This window comes from Oncorhynchus mykiss, chromosome 28 (assembly GCF_057628025.1).
Source record: "Oncorhynchus mykiss isolate SJ-2025 chromosome 28, ASM5762802v1, whole genome shotgun sequence".
Taxonomy (NCBI): domain Eukaryota; kingdom Metazoa; phylum Chordata; class Actinopteri; order Salmoniformes; family Salmonidae; genus Oncorhynchus; species Oncorhynchus mykiss.
The window spans coordinates 11,538,421-11,551,892 of record NC_143049.1 but is presented as its reverse complement, the minus strand read 5'-3'; the positions used below and the strand labels follow the sequence as shown (position 1 = coordinate 11,551,892).

Below are 13,472 nucleotides of genomic sequence, written 5' to 3'. Positions count from 1 at the left end.
TCATTATTTAAACAGTCCGTGTAAAACATACAAACTGCAGGTAGCCCAGTAGCCCAGTGGTTAGAGTGTTTGGTCAGTAACTGAAAGGTTGCTGGATCACATCCCTGAAGTAAAAAATCTGTTGTTCTGCCCCTGAACAAGGCAGTTAACCCACTGTTCCTTGGCTGTCATTGTAAATAAGAATTTGTTCTTAACTGACTTGCCTAGTTAAATAAAACACAAAAAAAGCTATCCCTGTGTTTGAGCCTTTCTCTGAAAAAGTGAGCAGTAACAGTGAAAAAGGTTCACTCAACTCAGATAAAGATTGTTGTCTGTATAGTTTGGTTGAGTAGCAGGTGTGTGCTTTAGATAACTTGCTCAATAAATGAATGACATCAGTCCAGAATCATAGTATAATGCACCAATGTTGTTCTGGACAGAAAACCAGTCTGAATTGGTGATGATGTTAGATTGGTTCAGGAGACAATAGTACTGTAGTCTGTTCCCTGTGCATTACTACAGTACAGCCCATTAATGTACATACAATGTAATTACATTACATAGATAAACCACTGCCAGACTAGAATATATTGTGCCAATCGAATAATATATTGTAAAAACAGCACAGGGATTAAATCAGAGTTGAAAGGAATCAAAAGGCACAATCAAGTTGGGCTACCCAGAATAATTGACATGTACATTGAATGGGCATAATATTAAGTCTTGGGCTCCCGAGTGGCGCAGGAATCTAAGACACTGCATCTCCGTGCAAGAGGTGTCACTGGTTCGATGTTGCATCACATCTGCCGTGATTGGGAGTACCATAGGGCGGCGCACGGTTGGCCCAGCGTCGTCCGGATTTGGTCGTCATTGTAATTAAGAATTTTTCTTAACTGACTTGCCTAGGCAAATATATATATTTTTAATCCCCGAGAGACATTAACAGGGACGCAAACTTACCCAATAAATCGTGGAACAACTAATGTGGAACAACTAACTAATATATATAATATATATTAGTTATATATATATATATATATATGTGTGTGTGTTTGCGTGTTTAAGATGCGTGTTCGGTGTCCAGAGCAGCAAGACACAGTATTGCGTGCCTGTGCCATGTATCTGGCTTCAGAAAAGACAGGTGAGCAGGCGGTCTGTTTATGTCCTCTACGGACACCGTAGGACTCTTTAATGATCATATGACCACGCGCTTCTCCCATCCTTTGTTGTCGCGGAAGTAAAGACCCATCAGTGGTAGCTAGCAAAAGTGGTTAACAGTTAACTCAGGCAGTTTACCTTCCCAAAAAGTATACTTAACTGGGTGTGTCTCCCATAGACACCAATGCAATAGCAGCTGGGTCTGACTTCCATGGAAACAGGAAAAAAAACAGCGAGTCGCTTCCTCTTCCGTCTCTGGTAGTTTGCTATTGTATTGTCTTTTCCGACTGAACATTATCTTTAGAAACATAACACTAGTCAGATAAAATGTTGTTCCAGGAGAATATAACCAATTGTGTTACCTTTCAGACCAAAATAACCTCGGTTATGGATGTGTTAGCCAAAGCTGCGGTGGCAGAAATAAGTAAAATGTTCGATGATGGTTTTACTGTTTTACGCTTGGAAATGTGTCGAAGAGAAAATGAAATCGAAGCGTTAAAAAGAAAATTATTGTTTGTGGAGAACGAACGGCAAAGGACGACGTCCAAAGCGCGAGAAGCAGGCTGTTCTTCAACATGCTCTTTGTCTTCCAGCAGAACAGAGCAGGGTGAGCCAGATCGTGTTTACTATACTCATAGAAATAAAATCCATGTATTATATTGCTAAGACTGTACTAGCTAGCTGTGTTTAGAATGAACCAGTACATGGGCTTGAGGAGACGATACATATGACGAGCACTCTGACGCCCAGGATCCTTCAATTTAAAGACCCATTAACCAGCTATATAAACGTTATAATGTAAAAAAAAAAAACACATGGAGTTATGCAGAGCAACTACAGTCATTACTGCCTTACGCACGGTATGTACTCCCAAAAAAGGTAAATAAGACCGCATGCGCCAAAACCACCTCCAATAAAATAACTCATTACTACTGTCGCATGCTGATCCACCAGCATTACAATATTCCGAAAGGTCATAGATTTTATTGGAAGTACATACCGTGCGTAACGGCAGTAATAATTAGTTGCTCTGCGAAATTCCATATTTTGGTGAGTACAGAACCTATTTTGACGTAACGTTCGCAGAGCTGGTTAATGGGACTTTTGCCTCGTTCTATTGCAAGTCTGAAAAAGAAAACTTTGACATTTCCGACATGCTAACTGTTGTAGCGATACAAGTGCCGCGTTCAACGAATCAGCAATTCGGAAATGTCCGCGTTTCCTACTTCCGATTAGAATGTGAACGCGGCATTTGAATTGAAGGATCCTGGGCGTCAGAGGAAAGGTCGTTATATTAAGCTTATCCCCAAGCCCAGGTACTGGTTCAGGTATGCCGTGTTCAAATGCTAGTCGGAACTAGGAAACTCGGAAATTTCCAACTTGATGATGCGTTACTACTACCAGTTAGCAAGGTGGACATTTCCGACTTTCCTAGTTCAGACTAGCACTTGAAAGGTGCATTTGAGTAGACCTATCTGAAATGTGTTGCTGTCCATCTCTACTAAAGGGTAAATTCTTCAAAAAGATAGTATTAACAATATGACTGACATTTATGCCTAGCTAGTGTAGATAATTGATTTCAGTTGTTGACCTTGTTCAATTGTTCAGTGCTCTCTGAACTTTTACATTGTTTTTGACATTTACTGACAGTTCATTTAAACCTTTCCTAGGGTCCAAGGGGTCTGATAAGGATGCTGGTGAAAGGACTTCATTTGAGCAGACCGCGAGAGACAAAGTGTTCACACCTAAAGATGACCAACGGGATCAAAATAGACCACAGCCACCTAAAGAATCAGTAGTGGGGCTTAATGAACAGTACAGGTCTGGCCAGCGAGAGGAGAAGGGTAGTGGACTAGAATTAGTGGTGAAGACCGAGCAAGAGGAGGAGTATGACATTATTTCACTACATACATCAGGAAGTGAACATGGCACAGAGAGATCAGATCATCAGGAAACTGAGTTTGCCATGGATGACCGAGAGAGTCAGCTGTGGGCGTCTGTATCAGAGATTAACTGTGACTCTGAGGGTCCAGATTGCTCATATGGTACAGAACAATATAGACAGGATCTCAATACAGACATACAGCTTATTCAAAGTGCTGTGGAGGGTCTGGATAGCGATCCATCATCAGAGATGGGGTACATAAACAGACTAATGAAAGAAGAGATGCGAGCACAGTCTGTTTGGAATGACCGAAGTAGGACCTCTACAGATTTGGTTCATGCACAACCAGGTCAGCACAGAGAGCAAACTATGCACCCAGAGAGAAGGGAGGATGGAACTACTACTAGAGTGCCATCAGACAAACAAACGCGAGCCAATGAGAGTGGAGCATATTCCAACGTTTGGCTAAACAATGTATTCTCGTTTGCCCCAAATGGTTTCAACTCCCCAAAAGTAGCCCCACAGGGAACCCCAGCAGGAGAGAAGCGGTTTGTTTGTACCTACTGCGGAAAGAGCTTTGACTGGGTCAGCCACTTGGAGATGCATCAACGGATTCATACGGGAGAGAAACCGTACAACTGTGTGACGTGTGGGAGGTGTTTTGCTCAGCAGAGTAATCTCCGCACACACCAGCGAGTACACAGGGGTCTCAGAGCAAAGCCAACAGTCTACTGATGGTTATCACCATGACGAGACAATTAAGAACATTCTAGAGAAACCAGCTGGGGCCCGCCCCACACATTATGAAACAACCTCATTAACCACGTTTCCATCCAGTTTTTATGCGAGGAAAGTCATACCATATTAAAACAAAATCACAGCTGTGATGTTTCAGTGCAATTTCATAAATTCTGACAGATAATTTGTTTGTTCTACCTTTTTGTGTCTGTAAAATGTATTATGTGAGAAATGACAGTGGAAACACCTTTATGCGCAAATATTTATATAATAACCATATCAAAGTAAACTTGGAGTCACAATTATATTGTGGGTGGTCCTCCCATACGACTTGGGAAACCATGGTTTATTAGGCTACAGATTCAGTTATAAACTTCACAGCCCAATAGGCAAAAACTAGTTGCATCATTGTTTCCATGTTATTTCAACAACAAAAATGTAATCTGATGACGTTGAATCAACCTGGAAAACTGATTGGATTTGCCAAAAGTCTTAACTGTAAGGAAATGGTATTTTTCATCCAACTTTTAACCTAAATCTAATGACATGGTGACATTTCACAGTAGTTGACATCAACCAAATGTAAATATAAACTAGACGTTGAAATTGTCTATGCCCAGTGGGAAGGTGATGAAAGTGCACGGTGATCTTGATGCTCCTTTCCAATAAATATCGAGGGTCTTATTCTGGTGACATGATCAACGCTTGACTGCCGTGCTTGACAAATAAAAATATTCATAATCTCATCATGTAGACTAACCCTACCCGTACTGTATGTGAGCTGTTGGCTATAGCGCACATGCCACGACCAGAGTAGGCATATTTGCTATATAACGCAACTGTTTTTGTGACCAAACTATCGGTAGTTGAAAATGTGATGGGAAAAGCATTGAACTTTATTCAGTACATGAAAACAAGTCAGTTTGGGGTAAACACTGGTTGGAAATACAAATATTTTATGGGGATTCTAGAATATTCACATGAATCGCCAATTGGATGGAAACCTAGCTATTGACAAATGTTTTCTAATGACTGAGAACAGAGTTTATGAGAAGACAGTCAAGACACTTGCAGAAAGCAGCAGTGTTACTTTTGTCTTTCTATTCTGTAAAGTGAGAGCAGTGCGACCCTACCACAAGTGTTACACTAGTGGTGCTAATATACTGTAGGGAGGGTTCACAGCCTCCTGCTTGTAACCTTTTAAAAGGAACAATGATATCAAGAGCCGGATCGCCATCGTCTTTTTAGAACTTTGCCAGAGACTAAGAATTCTGGAGAAAAAAAACAACAGTGGACATGCTTTTACGAATAAACATGAGAATTCTCTCAAACAGCCCTTTTGATTTTTTTAAATAGAAAGAAACATGAAAATAACATTAAGGGTAGGGTATATTTAGTATATCAGAACTATAAGGTTAGCTAAAATGACAGCACAAGCACAACTGATAAGTGCTTAGACAATACTAGGTTTACAGTTGACAAAGTGATGCTGGAATTTAACAGGCCTCCATGACCATTGAGTTAGGGTGGAGCAGAGGGCAGTTCCTTTTTCAACAAACTCCTTTCACCCGTCTAGATGTTCTGTCCTCTGGGGTGTAGGAGGATGGCGTTGGAGTGTGGTTTGGGCCGCAGGAACCCGTTGCTGTAGTGGAAGTGGTTGGAGAGTGCCTCTGAGATCTGGTATGAACTGGTGTCAAAGTCAGCCTCGTCAACCTCCAGCACGTCCTGTCTGTCGCTCCAGTCTTCCCCTTCCGTCATGCCTTCCCTCTGGCCACCCAGGTTGCTGAGCATTGGGGGGATGTCTGTGGGCCCCACACTGCCATCATGATCCTGGGGCTTCATGGGGACAAGGGAGGAAGGAAGGCCAGAGTCCTGAGAAATGGAGAGCCACATATTGTGTGGCATTGAGAGAAACAGATAGGCCTTTCAGTTATTACAGAGTAAACTTAGTCTGCATTTTCAAACGTTCACGTATCCTCTTCCTCTCTCGGACACAAATACACACCAGGGACATATTGCTGCTCTTTAGGTACGACTCCACCCTTCGTCTGTGCTCTTCCCTTTCTCCCTCCATCTCAGCCCCCCTCATACTCTCTCTGCACTCGCGCCAGCTGGATTGGTACAGGATGGGGCGGCCTAGGTAGTCCAAATCACCCTCTCGAACCGTCCCCCACTTCCCACCGAGGGTGGATTGACTGCCTTTGTAGATGGGATGGTCCTAACGAGAGGGATCACAATAATCCACAGATTAAACATCAATTAATAAATCAGTATGATATTGTTGAAGCTTTTATGAACTCTCACTTCAAGGGACATTAGGCTTTTTTTCATTCCACTGTCTAGTCTGAGTAGTGTACAGTCTTCATTCTGTGGGTGGGGTGAAAAGTAGAGAAAGATAATAATTATTGCTGGCAGACACTCATTCACAAGTAGACGATAACTAATAACTGAAAATAAGAGCAAACAAGCGTTCAAATTTAATGTACTCTGCACCTGTCCTCTGGGGTCTGTGCTGACAGAGTTGAGTCTCCTGGAGGAGGCCTGTCTGGAGAGAGTGTTGATTTCTAACCTGTGAAAGAGAGCATTTCAGAAATGAGCATTTAAGGATAGTGAGGGGGGGGGGGTTCAAAGTATTATGGAAATCAACTCACATCCTTTTGCTAAGCGCCATCTCTAATTTGCTGTTTTTGCGTCTGTGGTATCGGTTGACTAAAATGATGACGATGATCATGACGATGACCAACACCCCAGCAGCCACACCTATAATGATCATCACTAGAGTGTCAAAGATCACTTCCTGCACACTCCGAGATGTCTCTGAGTGAGGGAGTGGGAAGGAAAGAGGGAATGCACACAAAATTGTAAACACAAACAACCAAAGGTAACGATTGCAATGCCATGTATATAGGATGCAGTTTTTTTTTCAACTTTAGTGAGATCTGTAATTTCAGATTATTATCACAAGGGGGCAGCAATGTTACAAATATTACCAATCTGGTGTAGTGTGACCAGTGTCATGTTTTTCTGTTCAGATCTCCCCAAAATACAGGAATAACTTTGTCTATTTCCGCTTACCTGTAACTGTGATGTTACATTCTACTTTCCTTTTCCCAACGCCGTTGTTCACCACACATTCATAAACTCCAGTGTCATTCTGTCTCAGGGCTCGGCCAAACAGAAGCCTTGCTCCATCCACAGTCAGGCCATCTGGCAGAGCCTTACCATCCCTGCAGATGGAGACAAGTGTACACACATACAGAGGATTAAAGAATAGAAAACAGGAATGCCCACATTAATACTAATCCTCTCAACAATGTACTCATGTAACCTACTCAACATTGCACTATGCTACCTGGGGCAGCAGGTAGCATAGTGGTTAGATCATTGGGCTAGTAGCTGAAAGGTTGCTAGATCAAATCCCTGAGCTGACAACGTAAAAATCTGTCGTTCTGCCCCTGAACAAGGCAGTTAACCCACTGTTCCGAGACTGTCATTGTAAATAAGAATTTGTTCTTAACTCAGGATTAGTACACATTAAATAAATAAAAACATACTCATCATCACTCATGGAATAGCAGACTCACTGCATGAAACAATGGCTATGTCCATGAAGGCAGACACCGTGGGTACATGGATGGATGGGCCTCGTTGGACACAGGCCCACCCACTGGGGAGCCAGGCCCTGACAGGCCCACCCAATCAGACTGATGTGGTTTAAGCATTTTTGTGGACTTATATCATCACATTCTTGTCCATTTTCTATTACAAAAGTGTGATTTCGAGAGTGTACATCTGAAAATCTATAGGAAAACTCATTAAAGAAAACAGGATTGTTTCACACAGGGTGTCATTACTTTGCTGGGCGGGCCATTTGGGAACTTTTTTGACAAAATTAGACTACACCACCTTCTTCAGTCACCACTACATCACTGCATAGGACCGGTAGAAAGACAGCAGTCACACACAGCATGATGTTTGGGATAAGCAGTCCATAAACTCAGACATAATAAGCCAGTAGGTCCCAATCAGAATACAAAATCACAACCATTAAGCATTTCCCAATCGAAAAGTACAACTACTACTTCCCATTGCAAAGAAATTCACGTTTAGCACACAAAGTAACCAGTGACCTTAAGTTTACAGTGGAACTGACAGCGTTTTAACTACTTTGCAGATATGAAACAAACAGACAATCATAATCAGTCAAACATACAACATTCCCAGTTTTTGCTACAAAATCAACATTATAAGAAGTTTTAAAAATAGGTTATATTTGACTCGACGTTCCATGATGTACACTAAGGCATTGTTGGCAGAATAGATGGACGCAGTTCAACGCATGATTAATATAATTCACCAATACTTCTTTGTCATCTAAAAAATATTGCTATCAGGTTGTAAATCACAGCTGGCCTGGTACATCGTTTGCTGCCACCATTCGGGATGCACCATTTCAGTTTCAATGACTCAATATTCTGGACAAAAACTGAGAAACGTAACTAAGGATGGGAATGTCAAGACAATCAAACTAGGAAGAGCAATGATCACAATTCAGTCATAATGTGGCTAATAGGCTAGTGTATATATTTATGTATCAAGCTAAAAACCCGGAGCCTAACGTTACCTAGATAGCTAGCTGCTAGGAGGATGTCATGTCATGTCATGCCCTGGAGGAGTGACTTTTCCCCCCTCATTGTTTTTCGGTGACTATACACAGCTAGAGATGCAGGTGTCATTTGGTTAGCTAGCAAGAACTTGAATGACTATTATACAGTTAGCATATCTCTTTCGTTCACAAATTTACTCTGGCTATCTACTCCGATGTCAGAGCACTCTCGTCTTGAGTGTGCGAGAGCACAAAACAACTGATGAATTTACGAACTTGCAACACCTGAATTTGACCGGTGTGAGTAAATGTAGGCAAAAAAAGTAATAATTAGTCAAGAACGCTCTAGATAACATGTAAACAGCCTAACCAGCTCTTCTTTAGCGGGTAAAATGGTCATTTGTTCTCTCATTTGTGTCTGGAAGTAGCAAGCTAGCCAACTTTACCCAGTTAGCTTGGGTAAAGCATGCATTGGCAGGCAAGCTGCAGAAAGACGAGGAGGCTACAATTTTCCATCGTTTATCAGTGCAATTTTGACGGTCAACTAGCTGAAAAAGTTTGACAAGGTTTTTAATGTTCCTTCATTAGATTTTAGCTCATCTTGCTCTTGTTAGCATTAGTTGTTGATGTGCATAACAGAGAGAGCGCCTACATGGTTGTTTGATCAATAGGACTATAAAGTTCCCACATGTAAGAGGACTCATGGAGTTTACATTTTTGCAGAAATCCTTTCAGGTGTATATTGTGGCTTTTGGCGAATGCATTCTAATGATCTAAAGTCGCGCTGTTGCGACTGCCTGTAAACACACAGTCCAGTTCAAAGTGAATGATGGCAGGCCCATGTGGTATAAAAGCCTACTGTAGCTCTGATTGGCTATAGAGCACCGGTCCTGGACAAGAGAGGCGTTTTTATTCAGTGTTATTTACTGCAGTGTCAATTAATTGTCCAAGCGCATGGCCGCCTTCCCTCTCTATATTGCTATAGAATTTTCAGATGCCTTAGTATACATAATTCCCAAACATTCTAAGAATGTATGAAAACGAAAAAATTACCATATCTAAATTTTTTAAAAGTGTGATATTCTTCCTGGTAGTGTATATGAACATATTTTAATAAAATGTCATGATGCTAAAATGCTTTCAGTTCCACTTTAAATGTAACAATGTTTCACACACAAGCTATTTTCAAAGAGATGACTAACATCAAAGTGCGCTGCAATAAACCCAGTTCCACTCACCAGATGAACATTTGAAACTTAACTTCTTGTTTAAAGTTATTCTTGAAAAGGGAGAAGCTACCAAATTAGCAACAACATCCTCTTTGATAACACCTGCTGCAGCCGCTACAAACTAGTTAGAGAAGGCATAAGTTTTTTGTAAAAACGGTCAAAATGTGATTGATTGGTTCCACTGTCACTCCACAAAATGTTGCCCTAATACAGTTGAATGGCAGATGTCTTTATCTACTGTTTATTCTTATGGCCTAGTCAGTGGCTGATTTAGCTAGCTAGATTTATCTCCCAAGAGACCTGCAAAGAAAAATCCTGATTGGATCTTTTTTTTCTCTTCAGTGTTAACCCTTTCCAACACAAACTGAAGAGATTAGATCAGAACATTATTGAAAATAATAATACAATTATATTATTATAATTATTTCATAAATCCTTAGCCCTTCTATGAAGGCGTAGAAGGCCAATTGTTCCCCACTATGTTTGGGTTAGTAATAATTTGTAGAGTGGCTATATTTTCCCTCAGAATACATTTTTTCACTATTCTGAATGTCTAAAGAATCTATATGTTGTTCTGAAATATGAACGCAGAAATACTAGATATTTTTTACTCTTATTATGGTGGTGATTTGACAAATTACAATCATGGTCTTGAATTGGACTCGCATTTTTCTGATCTCGGTCTTGACTCGGTCTCAGACAACCCCTTGTCCCCCTCCCAGTGTCGGTTTTGACTCGGTCTCAGACGACCCCATGTCCCCCTCCTAGTCTCGGTCTCAGACGACCCCTTGTCCTCCTCCCAGTGTCGGTCTTGACTTGGACTCGATTTGCTCCAGTCTTGGTCTTGAATCGGTCTCGCTTTAGGTGGTCTCGAACACAACACTGGTTTTTAGATAAATGCATTTTTGTTGTATCATGTTGAACACAAAGGGAAACCAACCATTTGCATTCACTTGTAAAATCAGTTTAATTGCTGCTCCTATTGATCTGAATAGGAAATGACGCTTGGCCTGGGATTTGAGCCTACTATGAAGTAGGGACTATAATAGAGACAAGTATCTGACCCCACCAGGAACTAGGTCCACTGAGAGGGCTCATGTTGCCCTAGTTTCACTGTACCTAGCCGGGTTACCATTTTACTGCTCACCCCAACAAGAAGCTTCTCACATTTCTGTTCTCACTCAGCCCAACCTTCTAACCAATCCTTCATAATGGAATCAACGCCAGAGATTACATCTGACATTGAATATACTTTTTTTGGAAAAGTATATCTCCTTCAATTATATCTAACTACTGCAGAAACAGATTCATGGATTTTTATCATACTGCAATAGTGAGTATTTAATTGGGTGTTCTGTCATTATTGTAATGCTCGCAGAAGAATCTTAAATTATGTGCAGACCCTGTGTTTTACTGCGTATTAGAGTGATATTTGATAAAGTGCTTAAGATGCGCCTCCAACTCTTTCCCCCTCCCTCCTTGGCTCCCTCACTCATGCGAAAATGTCTCTCTCCCAATCTGTTTTCTTATTCTGTAACTGGACACGATGTCTTTTATTTATTCTTGAATGGAACAAGGAGAGAAAGGCACCCTCCTAATTTACATACTCTTCTTTGTGTGTGTGTGTGTGTATATTTTTCACGACAGTATTTGTATAGTATATTTTATAATGCAGATTGTGTTACATTAGGCAAATAATACATAGACAGAAACAAAGACAGTCAGTCAGACATCCAGACAGACGAGTAATACCTGGTCCAGGTGAAGTTTTTTGGTTTGGGGTTTCCTCCAGACTCACAACGGAGTTCAGCTCCCTTCAGTCCCATGTACCAGTTGCCATCAAAGCCGGTGACAGATGCATCTGGGGGAACTATCAACACAAACAATGTCACTTTAATCCATCCTAGCGTGGCCATCTAGTTACCACCTTCCCATGGTGATAGCTGAGGGTAAACTCACATTGCACCACCAGGCGGTTGCTGATCCTGCGGGGTTGTTCCAGAGCAGGGTGCCAGACCAAGCAGTCCAACCGCATGCCATTCATGCTCCTCAAGGGGTGCAGGGAGAAGTGAGTGGACACGACCCCGCCCTCGGAGCTGCGGTTCTGGGCCTGGCCAGGAAGGTCCGTGTCCCAGGTCAGGCGGGGTGGAGGGCGGGCCAAGGAGCGGCAGGAGGCAGCCACGTGGAAGGACTGGCCCTCCTCCAGAACCACCGGGTCCAGAGAGGAGATGGGGAAGGCTGGGGGGAAGGGAGGTAGAGGGGCACGGTCAATCTGAGGTATATTAGATTGCATTTTATACAGTTAAATATAGTTTTTAAGTAAGGCTTTGGTTAGTCAGAACTGAGAGTTCCTTCGGTGGAAATGGCTATGATGATTATAACAATGAAAATAGTAACTTGGTTTACATTTAGGATGAAAAGGAGGATGGTTAAAGAAATGTGTCTTACTCCACACAGTGAGTGACAGCTTCCTCTCAAAGTTCCCATAGGGGAATGTGCTGATGTGACAGATGTATTGCCCCTCATCAGACTCCTCCGTGGTCAGGATGAGCAGAGCAGAGTTCACCATGGAGCGACGGCTCTCAAACCTCACTCTCCCAGAGTACCGCCCAAACTCTGATACAAAAATGAGACAGACAGATTTGTTTCTGGTAAACATCTGTCATTGTAGACAAATGCAAGAAAACAACATGATAGTGATTACGTGATGTGTGAGTTGGTGAGGGCATGGTGATACCAACCTGTGTGTCCCTCTGTGCGGTGGGCGGTGGTGATTTGTTCCTTGGTGCCATCAGGTAGCTCCTTGATCCAGCTGACCTGAACTACCTGCTCGTCCTCCTGAACCTGGTACTGACAGGGCAGCCGCGTCTCACCCTCCGTCAAGGACCGCAATGCAAAGGATGGAGGAGGCTCCACAAACCCACCCCTCACACACACTGCTTTATGAGAGAGAGAGAGGAGTGTGTGTGTTTGTGTGTGTTGGAGAAACAGGATGAGATAATGGGTGTGAGAAAGAGTAATGCATAATCATAATAAACAAGAGCAAAAATGTCTTTGAAATGTCTGGGGGGGATAGACAGTCTGTAGTTAATGATTACACCTATTTTACAGACAGGGGAGAGTGGGAAACAGACAGATACACACAGGGACTCAGAGGTAGAGTATGTGCCACAAAGCTGTTTAACTTGCTTCTCCTGTTTATGACATTTTCCTTTACCACATCGCAGTTTGGCAGTCATGCTAAGGCCATTAATACACAAACACACTGAAAATACATGCACTTACCACAAAGCAGGCCTACTTTAAACACAGGTATGGGTCTATACATGCTACAAAAATGTACTCATTACTAATGTTTTCCAGAGAAGAATGTTACTCTACCAGATTTCTATGGTGAGTGTTGTTCAGCACTTGTCACCACCACTCCCTTTCCAAAGTGTCATGGTATGCAACAAAAATACACACTCAGATATAAAAGCTATATAAATACATATATTTGTTGTTGAAAACCCATTCCCAAATCTTACCAAATCCCCATAACACCAACCAGGCTGCCTCCCACTGGTTCTGGTCCCAGACAGGTAACTTCATCCCTCGATTCACCAGTTCCTCACAATATCAACGTTGAACTACAAGCTTCTTAATGTTATGAAATAATTCCTTTTCGTAATCTCATGACTAGAAATATGAGAGTGAACTGGTGCCACTTAAAAGTGCAATTGAAGTGTATTGAAGCAAAAAGATTCAGCTCCTAGCGCTGTTTACGGCAGAGGCAGGTAGACGGGCTGTGCGTCAAGTTGGCAGTGTGTCAGGTGTTCACCTCTCTTCGTTTATGCTTCACTAACCAGACTGTTACCATGGTTACTCTATGGATTTG

General features: G+C 42.0%; 2 protein-coding genes across 9 annotated transcripts; one reads left to right on the top strand and one right to left on the bottom strand.

Moving 5' to 3' along the window:
* The first annotated feature begins 816 nt into the window (after positions 1 to 816).
* On the top strand, positions 817 to 5,091 carry LOC110508509 (uncharacterized). Of its 2 annotated transcripts, XM_090225356.1 has the most exons (3): positions 1,170 to 1,395; positions 1,507 to 1,744; positions 2,808 to 5,091. In XM_090225356.1, the coding sequence occupies exons 2-3, from the start codon at positions 1,525 to 1,527 to the stop codon at positions 3,755 to 3,757; spliced, it is 1,170 nt and encodes a 389-aa protein (XP_090081482.1). In that variant the 5' UTR covers positions 1,170 to 1,395; positions 1,507 to 1,524; the 3' UTR covers positions 3,758 to 5,091. The 2 variants fall into 2 exon arrangements, with proteins under 2 accessions (XP_021444745.3, XP_090081482.1); XM_021589070.3 differs by having other exon boundaries at positions 817 to 1,744.
* Positions 4,066 to 13,451, bottom strand: LOC110508505 (nectin-4). 7 transcript variants are annotated; one of them, XM_021589064.3, is made up of 11 exons: positions 13,123 to 13,451; positions 12,337 to 12,534; positions 12,044 to 12,211; positions 11,555 to 11,833; positions 11,348 to 11,465; positions 6,836 to 6,987; positions 6,412 to 6,577; positions 6,254 to 6,329; positions 6,065 to 6,127; positions 5,766 to 5,978; positions 4,066 to 5,683 (listed from the first exon to the last, which is right to left on the bottom strand). In XM_021589064.3, the coding sequence occupies exons 1-11, from the start codon at positions 13,184 to 13,186 to the stop codon at positions 5,333 to 5,335; spliced, it is 1,848 nt and encodes a 615-aa protein (XP_021444739.3). In that variant the 5' UTR covers positions 13,187 to 13,451; the 3' UTR covers positions 4,066 to 5,332. The 7 variants fall into 7 exon arrangements, with proteins under 7 accessions (XP_021444739.3, XP_021444741.3, XP_090081479.1 ...); XM_021589066.3 differs by having other exon boundaries at positions 4,066 to 5,632; XM_090225353.1 differs by having other exon boundaries at positions 4,066 to 5,632; positions 12,337 to 12,531; positions 13,123 to 13,405.
* Positions 13,452 to 13,472: the final 21 nt, after the last annotated feature.

Coding starts and splice junctions, on each gene's coding strand:
- LOC110508509 (XM_021589070.3), top strand. CDS start 1,465: ATGTTGTTCCAGGAGAATATAACCAATTGTGTTACCTTTCAGACCAAA. Junction 1,745..2,807: donor TTCCAGCAGAACAGAGCAGG/GTGAGCCAGATC, acceptor AACCTTTCCTAG/GGTCCAAGGGGTCTGATAAG.
- LOC110508505 (XM_021589064.3), bottom strand. CDS start 13,186: ATGAAGTTACCTGTCTGGGACCAGAACCAGTGGGAGGCAGCCTGGTTG. Junction 6,330..6,411: donor ATGGCGCTTAGCAAAAGGAT/GTGAGTTGATTT, acceptor TCTCTTTCACAG/GTTAGAAATCAACACTCTCT. Junction 5,684..5,765: donor AGAGCAGCAATATGTCCCTG/GTGTGTATTTGT, acceptor AATAACTGAAAG/GCCTATCTGTTTCTCTCAAT.